We start from the raw sequence: 14,396 nt of genomic DNA on the forward strand, positions 1-14,396 counted from the left end.
CTACTGAAAATGTGAACGTTTAACGGCAAAAATGAGTCTCGTTTGTTTTCCATGGTTGTCATATTCTTACACATATGTTCAGTAAGCAGTAGCTTTGAGGCTGGATTAGCACCTAATGTACGGGTAAGTGAATGAGTCGATCGACTGATTGTCTTCGTAGGCTGTTGCAGGTATTAACACCCGGGGCGTAATATTGATTTTCCTGCCATTTTACCTAAAATCTTTATCTCGTGATCTGTGAGCAGCACACCGAACTAAAAATGTTGAAACCCCCATACAAGCCCGCGGTAACTACAGCTTGAAATTTCTTCTCTGTTAGAAATCTTTGTGAAGCAAAGTCGAACTGAATTTCAAACACAAAGATAGGACTTGCCAAATTATTGACTGTCTAACTACGGCCTTTGTCAAGGAATGATCAATCCAGCACTTCTGAGTTCCGTGGCGTTTCTTTCACAGCTGATTCATTCAGGCCCTAACCAGGGACGGGGGCGTCATAGGCTTTCTGCAACTTATGATCAACTGCTCCTACGTGACACTAAAATATCTTTGCAATCATTATCGAATGATAAAATAGCATTTACATGACATTCTAGTCCCCATTTATTGGCAATGTTGTCACTACAATACATATCAAACTAAGATTTTAGTACAGCAATGATGTAGTAATACATTTCCTTACGGTTTCCTTCCTGGCTAAATTGGCATTTAAACCTTCCAATGTTTTCTCATTTTTGAATTTAGAAAGAATGGAGTCATAACGAATAATGATAGCTGGGCAGGAAAGGATTTTAACATGATTTTTGGACCATATGGATGGCGTCATAAAGTTTTATTGCCCCCTATACAGTTTTTGTCTAAGAGAAAATACAGCACTTCGGTACATACCACTTCAATGAAGCTATGTTTCCCATGCACATAATGATGAAAGCAACAAAAGTAGGTTTGCACATCTACATATAGAGATATAGATATAGAGAAAATGAAGAAAGCTTAAATTGCCAATGTAGCCATTGAAGAAACTCTAAGTGTGAGTGTGCATGATGATAACTACAGCAGTTATGTAGAAGACATGACACCTATTCATTGAGAATAGTTGATATATCACATGATAGATAAATACATATCACTGTAACACGAAAGCTATTATTGTCCTGAAGTAATGCATATAAATTAGTTGGCCTTCAATGGAAGGTGTGAAATACATATTAAGAATAAGGCAGACAAGATATGTATTTCTAAAACAATACTTGCCATCTATTTACAGACTTTAGCATCACATTATACATTCTATTGGCAAGATTAGTTTTTGTTTACATCAACTCAGATGAAGAAAAGCAATGTGAACCAAAGGCTTTTCTTACCCAACCCATCTAAAAATAGAATGTCTTGTAGTATAGGATTCAAGCTGAAAGTATACACTAAAGACATATGGGATATAACAGATAAATATATGGGGACCATTTATTTTGCACATACCCTATTCACTGATATAATGGCACGCTCACATTTGTCGTACGCCATCATACAATTTCGCTGCTGGGAATTTTGGCCATGACAGAACCAAACGCCAACAAGGCTTTTCTCTGTTAAATTTTTCATTTATGTAACATTTTGACACTTGCGACTATTCCAAGAATGTCCTCAGTTTGTGAGCATATAACAATTGTACGACAAATTATGACAAATGTAACCGGACCATAACTTGGAAAGTATTTAAGGAGGAATGCTTGTATCTGTATCTACTATCTTGTAATAGGTATGACAAACTGTTACAGCATGAACTCTTTTGTCACTTGTAAACCTGGCATGATTTAACCTTGGACCATGTCACATGTCAATCATTTGCTTTTAACCATTAGCACACTGAAGTGGCTGGGCAGAAAGGACAGGGTTAAAAGGTTGAGCCTGACAGAATTCAAACTTGTGAGTCATACCAATTCTTACGGTTGTCAACTGGACATTTCAGCTCAGAAATGGTGTCCCACTAACAACCGCAACTTTTCCTTTTCACCTCATGGCCACCAAGAAAAAAGGAAACATTCTGTGCAACTATTTAGTGACTTTTACAAGCTTCTCATCAAAATATTGCAATCATCAGTAAGTACAGTCCTAGGACGTGCACATGGGTCATCATTTCCCATCTTGACCTAGATAACAACTTTAATCATTGCTAGCACATTTACTTAAGTACAGTATACAAGTCAGATACCAAACCTCCAACAACAATACCTGTCCAATACCACTAAATATCAGTATACATGTATCCTTTCTGACTCTATATGGCTGTTTGTATTGCTCTATTTACAACATGGATACGGCTAACAATACAAAATATGATACCACTTATTAACATGATATACACGTCATGTACATGTGCTAACTCTACAATAACAACAGCTATCCCTGGGAAGTAAATGCAGGCACACATTTCAGACTAAATCTTGTTTAAGTCCCTAAGAACAGATTAAGGTACTTGTTTGGCCATACTGATTTGATTATATGGATGACATCCTCTGGGCACAGCAAAATTGATTTGTGTACAAAGATGATTAAAGCTGCCCCCCCTAAAAAAGTTACCTTCATTTTGAATAAGAAGTGGTCAGAAAGGTTTTACCAATGATTGCACGTACGGAGTATAGCATACCAAACAATAAATTCTTTATCTTTGTTATTTCCCATTTTCTTGGAAGACTTCAGAAAACTTTGCTTCAACTACATGTTGTGCAAGGAGTACGTTTACGAGAAAGTCCGTACGTTACAAAAGGAAAAGAGGCACTGTATGACATTAGTATCTATTTTCCGATATTTCGTTGCAATAATGTACAGAATAATTGCTCCATTTGCAGCTTCTTTGTGTAATTTACAGAATGTAGACAACTGATGCACGCACAGATGTCATCCAATCATGTAATCAAGTCAGCATGGCCTTAGTTCAATACTGTAACAACAATATCCTCAACATGTGAGATGCATTTGATTGCATTTAGTGTGTTTCTTACGTGGATATATTAAACAAAATTCATCATAGTCTAGAGATTTACAGGATACTTAAGTTAGTACACTTTACACAATATGTTAAGAGCAATTAGTTGATGTTAAGTACAATAAGATAAATAAAGTATATAATATAGGATGTGTTGTCCTGTTGACGTGATCTCCTCTCTGCCCTGCTGTTTGACATCTCTATCCAGGCTGCCGGGTGGTTGGACAGGCCAGGATTGGGCAGTGTGTCATCATTCAGCTGCTAGTCCTGGTACAGGTAGAGCATTAGTGTTAGTATCTCAAAGGAAAAACTCTACAAATAAAACAATTCAGAACAAATGATTGAAAGATTAGAAGATTCTTGACTAGGCTCTGAAATCTGTTCAGGGTAGTCTATAGAATGTCATGTGATATTTCAATCTATGGAAGCCACAATGCATAAAAAAGGGTGGCTAACGTTATTTTCCTATGAGGAAATGACCCGAAAATATCTTTGAATGGAGTATGGATCTTTCTCCCTGCTAAGAGGTCCGTCCTTATGCACCAAGGTGTAGCAAGAAGATGGTAAAAGCTTCTTTTCCATAGCATAATGATTACAGATGTCCTTCAGGCCTAAGAAACAAAATGTTTTGTTTCTGGTTACATGTACATGTCCGAATTCTTGCAAAAACATCCTTTTTTGCAGGTTTACGCCATGCATTACTGTATGTGCATTTGTTAGTTTACTCTGGCCTGAGTCTAAAATAAAAGAAGTGAGATGATCCCTTCTGGGGATCATTCCCTACCTAATGACCCTAAGTTTTCAGGACCATCATTGGATACTCAACATCAATCTTTCTAGGCCTAACGTTAGTTACATATTCATACTACACACAAGTCACAAGCTATACACCCCTTCTGGCCTCCTCCATAACATGCTTTTAAGGATCTTTGGATGTTTCTCTCCACTGGACTAGATCCCTCATAAAAGACCATAAGTGCATAATGGAAGTAAAAGCTACATGAAGGTCACCTGTATGTAGACATATAACATGTCTGAAAATGTACATTCAGGAAACATATGGTCCATAAAAATGCTGCAGATTTCTACAGACATCAAAAGATTTTTTGTTGGTCATTAATGTTAAAGTAACATTTGATCAATAGGTCTAAGAAAAAAATACTGTCTCCATTACCCGACGGACTCCAGCAAAAACCTACTAACTGCAGCCCTTCCTTTTGGTTGACCACTGGCAAGGGACATAAAATCTGTGATTAAAATTCCAAACAAACAAAATTCCAAACAGACTTAAATGTTGCCATCAAAGTTTTCTCACAGACTAGTTGTGTATTTCACACTCTGTTACCTGAGTAATAAGATTTCATCACAGTTGATGTAAGGAGGTGTAGTATACATCATACTTCTTTATTGATTTTATTAATATGTTTGAACAATATGATGTTAAAAATACCAATGTCTTGAGACAGGTTAACATTTTAAAGCTGTATTAGTCCGGTCACTTTGGACAAAATCTGAAGAAAAAGAGAATCTCTACCCAAACCTAATCTTTCCAGAACAACTTTCCTAGGATGGTGGGAAAAGTTCACATTTCACCCATTCAGCAATGTACATACTACAGAAAAAAAATGCCCAGTACCTGCATGATTAGTAAGACTGCAGGACTACTATTCAGACAGGGATCTTCTGATGGCCTCCTCCAACATAGAATCATCATCTGCTTCAAAATCCTGCAGAACAACAAATGTTTATTTATTTATTTATTTATCAGCAAATGTGACAAAGTACATTTCACAGACTTTCAGTCAGTGTTCAGCAACAAGAAATATCAGCTGTTGGCAGTATCTGTGAGTAATATGCATGTAGTTTGTACTTGGCATAGATGATAATTTGTTAAGTAGACAATGCCACATAACATTCTTTGTTGTACGTTGTATGTATAACATGTACATACATATGTATGTGTGTGTGTGTCTGTGTGTGTGTGCATGTAATGATTATTATTTACACAAAGAGAGCAAGAGATCATTGAAAGGATGCAATTCACTCATGTTTCATTCCTTGAACGCTGACATAACGGGGGCCACCCTAAGATGCCCCCTGTCCTAAGATGCCCAGATTTTTTGCTGATCTTATTATGCATAAGTACGCCATGTTTGTTGCCACTGACAATGATGATTAGAAAGGTAAATAAACCAAGTCCAAACAAACAGCTTTTTTTTCTATTATAATTAAGATTTTTTTTTTACACATATTCACTTCCCCTTTTTTTGAAGACATAATTTTCACAACTAGAAAGGCCGACATTTGCTTGAGAGCACATGCAGCATATTTCAGCCATCTCCCTCCCCATGCAACAATATTCCAAAATCACCCATGTGCAAAAATCGAACACTTTTGTTTAAAAGTCACTTCCACTAATGACACTTAATGACACCCAAAAATGAATCTTACAAAATTCCTAGTGCAAGAATGGACTCTTCCAGTGCACCCCATGTGAATTTGCACAATAGACCAGTCCAGAAATACTCTCACTGAAAACATGGTCAAGGTTGAACTAAGCAAAAAAGGCATGAAAAGGTAAAATAGACCAGTCCAAAAACACTTCCACTAAAAATGGAATATTGAATCATCACCTTTCTAAAACTAAATTTGAAAACATCCCCATGCAAAAATTGACTCTTCTTGCGATGCCCCTATGTAAAGTGGTGCAGTCCAAAAATACATCCGCTAAAATTGGACTTGGACGTAATCACCAAGTCCCAAAAGTGGATTTTAAAAATCTCCCCATATAAGGATGGACTCTTCCAGCACAACCTATGTAAAATTGCAAAGTTGATCAGTCAAAAAATAACCACACTGAAACACTTTGACATATCAAGTCACCAAAGTCCATAAACAAATTTTTTAAAAATGCCCCCCTCCATGCAAGAATGAACTCTTCCAGTACACCCCGTGTAAATTGCAAAATAGTCCAGTTCAAAAATACTCCCACTGAGAGACATTATCTAATCAACAGTCCAAAGATGAATTTAAAAAATATGTACCCCCTCCGTGCCAGAATGGACTCATCCAGATAACACCGGGCTCACTGATTGGCTGCCAATCTCCTTCGGGATGTTGACTCAGGCTACGTGATTAGTTGCCTCTTTAATCAAGTTACTAGTATATATAGACATGTGCACATGCTGTCTTCAGGTGGGAGGGACCCTCTGGCCAGTGGAGAATTACCAAAAAAGTCCCCAAATACATCATTTCAAAGTGATTTATGCCAGAAATTATACATGGGTCATTTGAATGAATATCTAGTGCACCTATTTACCAAAATGTAGGTCATTTGGTTACAAGACCAGGGAACAGGAGCCAAAAGCGTACGTTTTTGGTAAAACAACGGCCAAAAAATTCCAAAATTAAGCATTTTGTTGTACCGTATGCCAAAAGTGTTAACGAATTCACGTGCGCATATGTAGACGGCACTCCTATACCAAATTTCAGGTCATTTGGTTGTAAAATGGGGGCAAAGGAGCCAAAAATGTCATTTTTGGGGCAAAAAATGCCAAAATTAAGCATTTTGCTGTACCTTATACCAAAATTGTTTTTGGATTTTTGTGGGCATATGATCAAGGCACCTCTGTACCAAATTTCAGGTCATTCGGCTGTAATACCAGGGTACAGGGGAGCAAAATGTACATAGAAATTGCCAAAAAACATGAATAAAATCATTTTAAAGGAAGATATGAAAAAAATGAGAAAAAAGCACCTGGTTATTGACCCACTCTACCCTTGTGCCAAATTTCAAGTAATTCGGTCCAGGAACGACGGAGTTGAATCGATTTGAAGATTTGACAGGAGAAAGAAGAAGAAAGAAGAAACATTACGAATACAATATATTTCACCATACCTATGGTATGGCTGAAATATAATGATGTTGGTACTGCCGAATCACTGTGGTCACCTGTTACTAGGTATTGGTGGCTCGTGGCCATAAATATACAACCAATAAAAAACAGCCACACAACTGTCATACACATAAGGAACAAAGCTTCACAAAACACGACAAATATTGGTCTTCAAATGTTTGTTGAGTAGAAGACCGGCCATAGAAAAAAAAACATAAGCATCACCGCCGTTGTTTTCCCCAGGGAGCGTGGCCCCACAGGTGGCAGACGAGCGAACGCCCAAAAGATTTGTTACTTTAAAAATGATTCGTACCGTCTATAAAAATGAAACTTCACAGAGTGATGTCAAATATGTTTCCCAATACGTACACAGAGTTTTTTTGTGATTTTGGCGTTGTCGTTTTTTGTAATGATTTTGTTAGTCGGGCCGCCACATTCAGTGCATTTCCCATGAAAACACGACCTAGATTGTGAATGATTTAGCCCTCCTCGAGGGAGACAAGAAGCACACACAATCACAATTCTACTGTCAAAAGAAAGCTAATATATCATAAAATTAGAATTTTTATTTATGTTTGTCTAAATTGGTCACCAGCTTCCGACGAGAGCAAATTCCAAAAGCGGGGCAAGTTAGGGCGCACTGTTTAACGCGGCTCAAAATCGGAATTTATATTCACGATAACGTCCTCGGTGTTTTCCAGTTGTAACGCGGAGGGTGAAGGGTTCATGAACAGTATGGATGTCTTCCTTATTCAAGTATGGTCTCTAGATGAATGTGTTAAAAATTCATTGATCAAAACTTGACCACTCTTTGGCAACTAGTGAAGGAGTGCCGTGAGTTTGAGCGCGTAAAAAAGGGGGGCATCTTAGGTCGGCCCCCGTTATATCCTAGAAAAATAAAATGATTAGAATTTGTAAGATACAATGAGTAAGGATTTGGCCTAAGCCTAAAAGTATAATTTCCAGAATAACCAGTGAAGACTGTCTCAAATCTTACCACATATGTGTCATATTCAAACTTGTGCCGGACATTCAGGTGACCGATAAAGTTAGCACTCTTGAAGCTGGGGTCTCCCCATGGCATGGAGGAACATATAGGGCACACCTGGACCAAAGACACAGCATATCATAATTTATTACATTCAAGAAATGTCATAGTTTCATAATGTTTTCTCTTAACGCCAATTCACCTTTATCTGCGGGGTAACCTTTTTCTATTGTTTTTAAAGACAGGGTACATTTGTATGTAGGGACATCACGGACGTCGACAGACGTTGGTTTCCGATTGCAATATCTTTGATGTATCCCAGTTTTAAACCACCGACAGTTGACTTGATATCCCTTAATACCCTGTTTTTAACAACAACAAATTTAGGTAACACATAGATAAAGGTCAATTAGCGTACTACGTTACATCTACTGTAGGATGAGAAAACCTAGAAAAATTATCACTATTTTACACAAATATATACTAACAAGATACATTTTCAACACATATATACAAAAAAACTTGTTATAGAAATTGCTAAACTTTCTTTCCAACACTGAATTAATATAGGGACTTACCCTAAATTTTAGGTCAAACTCCGTCAACCTTGTTCACAGAATGACCCTCTCTATCTCCAGCAGTGACGTCAGGAACACGCCACTTTTGCAGGAGGGGGTCATAAAGTGGCGTGTTCCTGACGTCACTGCTGGAGATACAGAGGGTCATTCTGTGAACAAGGTCGACAGAGTTTGACCGAAAATTTAGGGTAAGTCCCTATATTAATTCAGTGTTGGAAAGAAAGTTTAGCAACTTCTATAATGTATTCTACCAACACAGATGAACTTTCATGCTAAAAAAAACTTGTTCTGAAATTCTCTAAAGAAACGCTAGTGAAATACTGATGCCTGTACAACTGACCACTTGTTTATTGTCGTCCCGGTGGGCATCGTTGCAGTGCCTGACCAGCGCGGAACAGTCCAGGTTCTTCAGCCCACAGTACGGGCACATGAAAGTGGAGCGGTTAGGCACATTGCTGTCAACAAAACCAAAACACAAATCATGGTCATACATGAATATGTACTACAAGCTAGGGGACAGTAAAAGACAAAGAGAAAGAAGTGTTTTAGTCATATGATCGTTTTCCTTTATGTGCCATCATGCAAAGCATGAAAATCGGAAGAGCTGAGAAAAAACGTGTGGTCTCGCTGGAGAAGCTAAAGCAACTGCTCTCCTATTGGCGGGGGTCTGAGGTCATCTAATTAAGTTGAATGACCCTTCTGTCCAAACCACCCCTATGTTAAAGGCACATAAATTGTACTGTACAAAGCCATTTCATGAAAACTAAAAAAAAAAAAACATTCAAAATCTGACTTCCCTCTTCCCCATTTTTTGCAGCAGACTACGAATAGTTCCCTTCTTACAATCATATGTGCCTTACAAATTACTGTAATTCACTTTGTCCTCTCAATCGGTAGCAAACTTTCATGGTCTGAGAAAATTTAACTTGTTCTCAAACTAACTATTCAAACTAAAAGGAAACACAACATGACACACGCTGTTACCTTGGAATGGGCTGAGAAGTGGGGGCCACTGGAGAGAACTTGGGCATGGTCTTAGTCAGCTTGGAACAGGAGGAATTGTGGGAACGCATCTTGGCCAGAGACATCTGAAAGTCATGTTCAGAACAACAAGAGACAGTTTAACATACAATATATCCTGCCATTGATATAAAAACTTAATTGATGACAGTGCACAAGCATAAAATATGTGAATTTACATGAGACAGGCAATGAAGATTAGCTATAATAATGTTGCTAGACTATTCTAGATTTTAAATCTATGTTACTGATGCAGGGTTTGACGTGTTCTTGAAGCAGTATGGAATAAAAATCCTCATATTTTCAATAGTACATGGTTTGGATGATTTCTTAAGGAAGATGGTTCTCTGTAGATTTGACGTAACCTAGAAAAGCTTGTTAAGATTTTGTTTCAATTGTGAATAATCTACTTTTTTTACATCAAACATCAAATTGGGGACATGGTAAGGTGGATTATGACTTTCAGTCTGTTTACCTGCAACTTGGAAGACTTATGATTAATAGAAAGTAAAAATATATTAAATGACAACAATATGAAGGTTACACATTGGGTCATATATTAAAATCTTGGAGTGTACTTTTACACATTACACTAAATTACAGACCACGCTAATTTTCCCACAACATGGAAACTCTTCACTTAAGTCGTAAAAACACAATAATTTTTCAACTTCTTCACCTGTGGACCAGAAGACTTATGAGGATCAAGGAATAAAAATGAGGCAATCATGGCACAGGTTACACATCAGACATTTGGTTATGCCTGTGGGGTGTATTTAGCCATGGCACTGTGACCTGGTCAGCACCTCTGTGGCTCCTGATTTATTGTGTATTGATTTTGAAATCTTACCCCATTGATTTAACAACCCAAAGTAGCTCGTAAGTATCTAATGGTGGCAACCAGTGAGAGATCTGGGTTTGAAATAGTATTGCAGTTATAAATGGATAAAATGGCACATCTGCAGTAGAATTTCATTTATAATGGTAGTGTGTGTTTGATTCCTGTATGTGTGTGTGTGTGTGTGTTTGATGCCTGGGTGGGACCCAGCTTGGACTAATGTGAGTGACTGGATTTTTAATTTTGGATGGTAACATGAAGCAGAGCGCTCTGTGTATGAGGAAGCTTAAGGTATAAGACTTAAGCATCGAACCTCTGCATGTAAAAGAAATCATCACACATATTTGGCTGAAATGCAAGGGCAGGTGCATTGTACTGCATTCTTACAAGAAAGCAATTAACTTTGTCTCAAGCATTACACGTTCAGTTTGCCCTGCTTTACTGTAATACATGTAGTTGTACTAGATGCAACTGTATTGTTTGCAAACTTGAAAGTTTACCTAATTCTATCACTGTCAAGTGGCATTAGCCATTGCAATGGGTTTGTTCTAGAAAGACATGTCTTCAACTAGTCATGACAGAGAATACAGGCACTATGTACAGTATTCACGCAGGTTCATTGGAACTGGACTACGCAATGCAAACAGACCACTGCTATCTGCATACCAGTACTGGTGGGGGATTTGGACTAAAAGGGGACTTATACCTAACCCTTTTCTGAGCCTAGTTGCAGGCCTAGAGGTAATAACTGCCTACATCCATACCTATCATGTTTTACCTAGATTACAGGTTGCAGGTGCCTATTTTGGGCCCAGCTAATATTTATCTAAATCCGTGAAAATCCATGTACTGGTATAGGTGACAATCATTTTCCTGGCTAGCTATTTTTACATGTTTGTATAGATATCATTGAAAAGATATAAAAAATGTCTTTGAGAAACACCCTTAAATTAAGACTGACTTTGATGCAAATGATGTATACTTATTTGACCCCGTATATTCCAAATCATAGCAATATGGCATGTACTATGATGTAGCTCAAGGCTTCAACCTATGGCTTGCCTTGTCCAACAATCCAGTTGATAAGGCCGATGATAACTTATTTTGCCTGATGATTAAAGCTACCTGATCTGACAGTAAAATGGTTACAACAACAGGAACTAAATGATTGAAATTCCCAGACAGAAATCAATTGATAAGTTTTGAGGGAAACCACAGATTTGTTGCATTTCGGCACACGGCGTGAAACTTCTTTTTAAAACACCCATTTAATGCATATACTCGATTAGTCTTGTTCAGGAATTTCAATAATTCTCATTTTTGCATCGTCTGTCAGAATCTTCTTTATGGGTCAGAGATATGGTTAGTTTCAGGGTTAACAGGTCATAAAGGTGTTATTTGCAAGATTATAACAGGCTGTAAGTTGTAAATACTATATCAGTAGAGTTGGTCTTATTAGAGAGCATTTAATCATATCTTCACCTTCATTACGTATCACCAAAAAAGATCAACAAATCTTTATTTTCTTCACAACTCCGTATGAAATGCCAGCTTTTTTTTCAAAAGCACTTCTTTAAAATCTGATATTTTTTTCGTCACCTTTTTGCCACAGCCCTTGCAGCTTCCCTTGGTGTTGTTGACCTGCTTGTCGATGGCAGAGTTTTTCTTGGCCTTCTGCGGGTCGAACACAACCCTGCACAGGGGGCAGTTGGGGGAGGCAAGCTGCAGACAGGGGGCGATACACGACGAACAGAACCTGCACAGGAGAAAGACAAGACAAAGGTTGACAGAAAACTGTAAATTCATTTTCATTTTGAGGAAAGGAGGAACAGGTAGCTTGAAAAATGATGTGATTTTGCCTCTCTATGATCTGCAAATGCTTGACAATTTAACACATGCTAGTCCCTATATGCTGATTTATTCATACCTATAGATATCCATATGTGTGTTTAGTTGTACTGTAAGTAGTTGTTATACATGTAGACCTTACGAAAGCCGCTGTGCTTTTTGTCGTGTCAATAAAGATTTGATTAAATCATCAACCAATGCTGATGATGATGATAATGATCCCAAGCATAAGTAGTTAGAATTGGTATCGTAACATTTTTGTGCTACCTTATTTTTCAGACGTGCATCCATTCCGATTTGGGAAATGTGACTGTCACAGTGATAAAACCTTATAATTTTCAATCCAGACATCTGCTTGGGGAGGGAGGTCTGGAGAAAAACTGGTACAAGACCTCACCATTGTATGTATACCTCAATACCGTCTTTGGGAAATAGGTATTCAGGCCTGTAATTGTAATTGTTATGTGTAATTGGCTTGAGGTTTTCTCAACACATTACTCCAAACACACACGGAAAAGACTTAATGATCACTTTCCAGTTTATTTCCCTTAATGTGCCACAAAGGAACCCTTAATCTTCCTGCCATCTCCTTATCCAATAATGTAATCATAAACATTAATGGCAAGGGGTAACGTTATAGTATAGATTGCAGATTACCTGAAAGTCCAGTTACCTAAATGTTTCAGACTTTTCCTATAAGCACGTTTCTAAATCCATTCTGCCCCCCTCCCCATTCCTTCAGCAATTTCATTGTTCTGTGATCTTGCTATTCACGAGGATGAGGTGAGAATTATCAATGCAATCCATGCCTGATGAGGTGACTTGTAGGCGTAAACACCCTGATTAATGCTGTCACCTTACACCCCAGGCTGGCAATCAAAGACTTCGATTTTCATTGGGCAAAACCGCAGGCAAAATCCATACCCGATAGAACCAATCTGTCTAGCATGTCATGGCAGGGAGGAGAGAATATTATAACGGGCCCGCTTGGTTAGCTAGCAGAGCAAGGTTGCAACGTTGAGTTGAAAGCTCTGAGAAATTACAGCTAGAACTTACGTGTGGCCACAGGTCGTCGTTACGGGCTTCAAAAAGATCTCGAGGCAGATGGAGCACGTAAGAGCTTCTATAGTCGGTTCCCCGCCGGTGGCCATCGCAGAAACGTCCGGAATCGGCCAAGAAATACGCTCTCAAATCCTTTGTTTTGGTTCCTTCCTTTCGAGAGCTGGGGCTGACGAAATCACTTCCGGGCTGCAGACTGTTTCCGGTTTGCCTCGTTTTAGGGGCGACTCAACTTTGACCTCTTTGAATTTCTGGCGCGAAATGCCTCATCCTGACAGCTCGGGAATCCCACGTATGTCAGGCAGTTTCAAGTAATGGTTTGGTTGTTTCGAAGTCCGGACCGATTCAGATCGTTAGATACTAGCATTTAAATGAATGCAATAACTTATATCGTGGCTGGCTTCAATGAACCATAGCACTATTTGATCGTCAGCCTGGACTATTAAACTAATTTAAAGGCCTAAAACTCTAGAGAAACGCGGCGAGACGTAGATTGTCAGAAATGATATTGACAGTAGAATATATAAAAGGGTTTTCAAGAAAAGAGAAACGGAAAAGTTGAGTTAAGAAGATATTTCTGGCTGTACGGTCTTTCTTGCAACTGAAAATGGACAGTCGACGAAAGTTAAAAACTCTTAAAAAGCAAGTCTCTCCTTAAATCTTTACTTAAGTAACTAGATCAAACTAGCCTGGTTTCAGTGTCAGTTGATGAGTTATTTCTTTGAAATTAGAAAAAGGCCGAGGCTAAATCGTCACGAGCCCCCACCAATCTTTAACCCCAAAACATTTGCACAGTAAACATGAGGAGGAGGCGTGGTGTTGCAAATGAGTACTGAACTCATGCAGAATGGGACAAGCTAATATGGATCAGCCCGCCCTTGGCGTGATGCTATATAAAGCCTACCCTGTGTCGAGGGAAGATAAAATGGACCCTCTGATAGCAGAGCACAGTGTAGCGGTGTTGGACAAACTGCGTCAGCACAGACAAAATGGACTCTTCACAGATGTCACACTCACCGTGGGGAAAACTGTCTTCCCGGCACACAGGTGAGGTGTGAATTAATGAACTGTAATGCTCGACAGTCGTACAATGTATGGCAAGAACTGACGATTAAAGCAACAACAATAGAAGTCTTATCTGCCCTGCATTTAGAACTACAAAATATCATCAATAACAGTAACGTTA

General features: G+C 38.5%; 2 protein-coding genes across 2 annotated transcripts in view; one reads left to right on the top strand and one right to left on the bottom strand.

The window, feature by feature from the left end:
• Positions 1-576: 576 nt before the first annotated feature.
• LOC118417704 (E3 ubiquitin-protein ligase RNF166-like) lies at positions 577-13,484 on the bottom strand. Its single transcript, XM_035823372.1, has 7 exons — positions 13,208-13,484; positions 11,903-12,059; positions 9,430-9,533; positions 8,786-8,900; positions 7,877-7,984; positions 4,620-4,710; positions 577-3,250 (listed from the first exon to the last, which is right to left on the bottom strand). Exons 1-6 carry the CDS (start codon positions 13,300-13,302, stop codon positions 4,648-4,650), a joined length of 642 nt encoding a protein of 213 aa, XP_035679265.1. The 5' UTR covers positions 13,303-13,484; the 3' UTR covers positions 577-3,250; positions 4,620-4,647.
• A 470-nt stretch (positions 13,485-13,954) lies between these two features.
• LOC118417225 (kelch-like protein 3) overlaps positions 13,955-14,396 on the top strand; it is a 9,157-nt gene continuing 8,715 nt past the window's right edge. The window contains exon 1 of the mRNA XM_035822688.1: positions 13,955-14,257. Within this exon, the coding sequence (XP_035678581.1) occupies positions 14,058-14,257 (200 nt within the window). The 5' untranslated portion in view covers positions 13,955-14,057. The remainder of the gene's footprint in view (positions 14,258-14,396) is intronic.

The sequence above is a fragment of the Branchiostoma floridae genome, chromosome 6 (genome assembly GCF_000003815.2).
Source record: "Branchiostoma floridae strain S238N-H82 chromosome 6, Bfl_VNyyK, whole genome shotgun sequence".
NCBI classification, from domain to species: Eukaryota; Metazoa; Chordata; class Leptocardii; order Amphioxiformes; family Branchiostomatidae; genus Branchiostoma; species Branchiostoma floridae.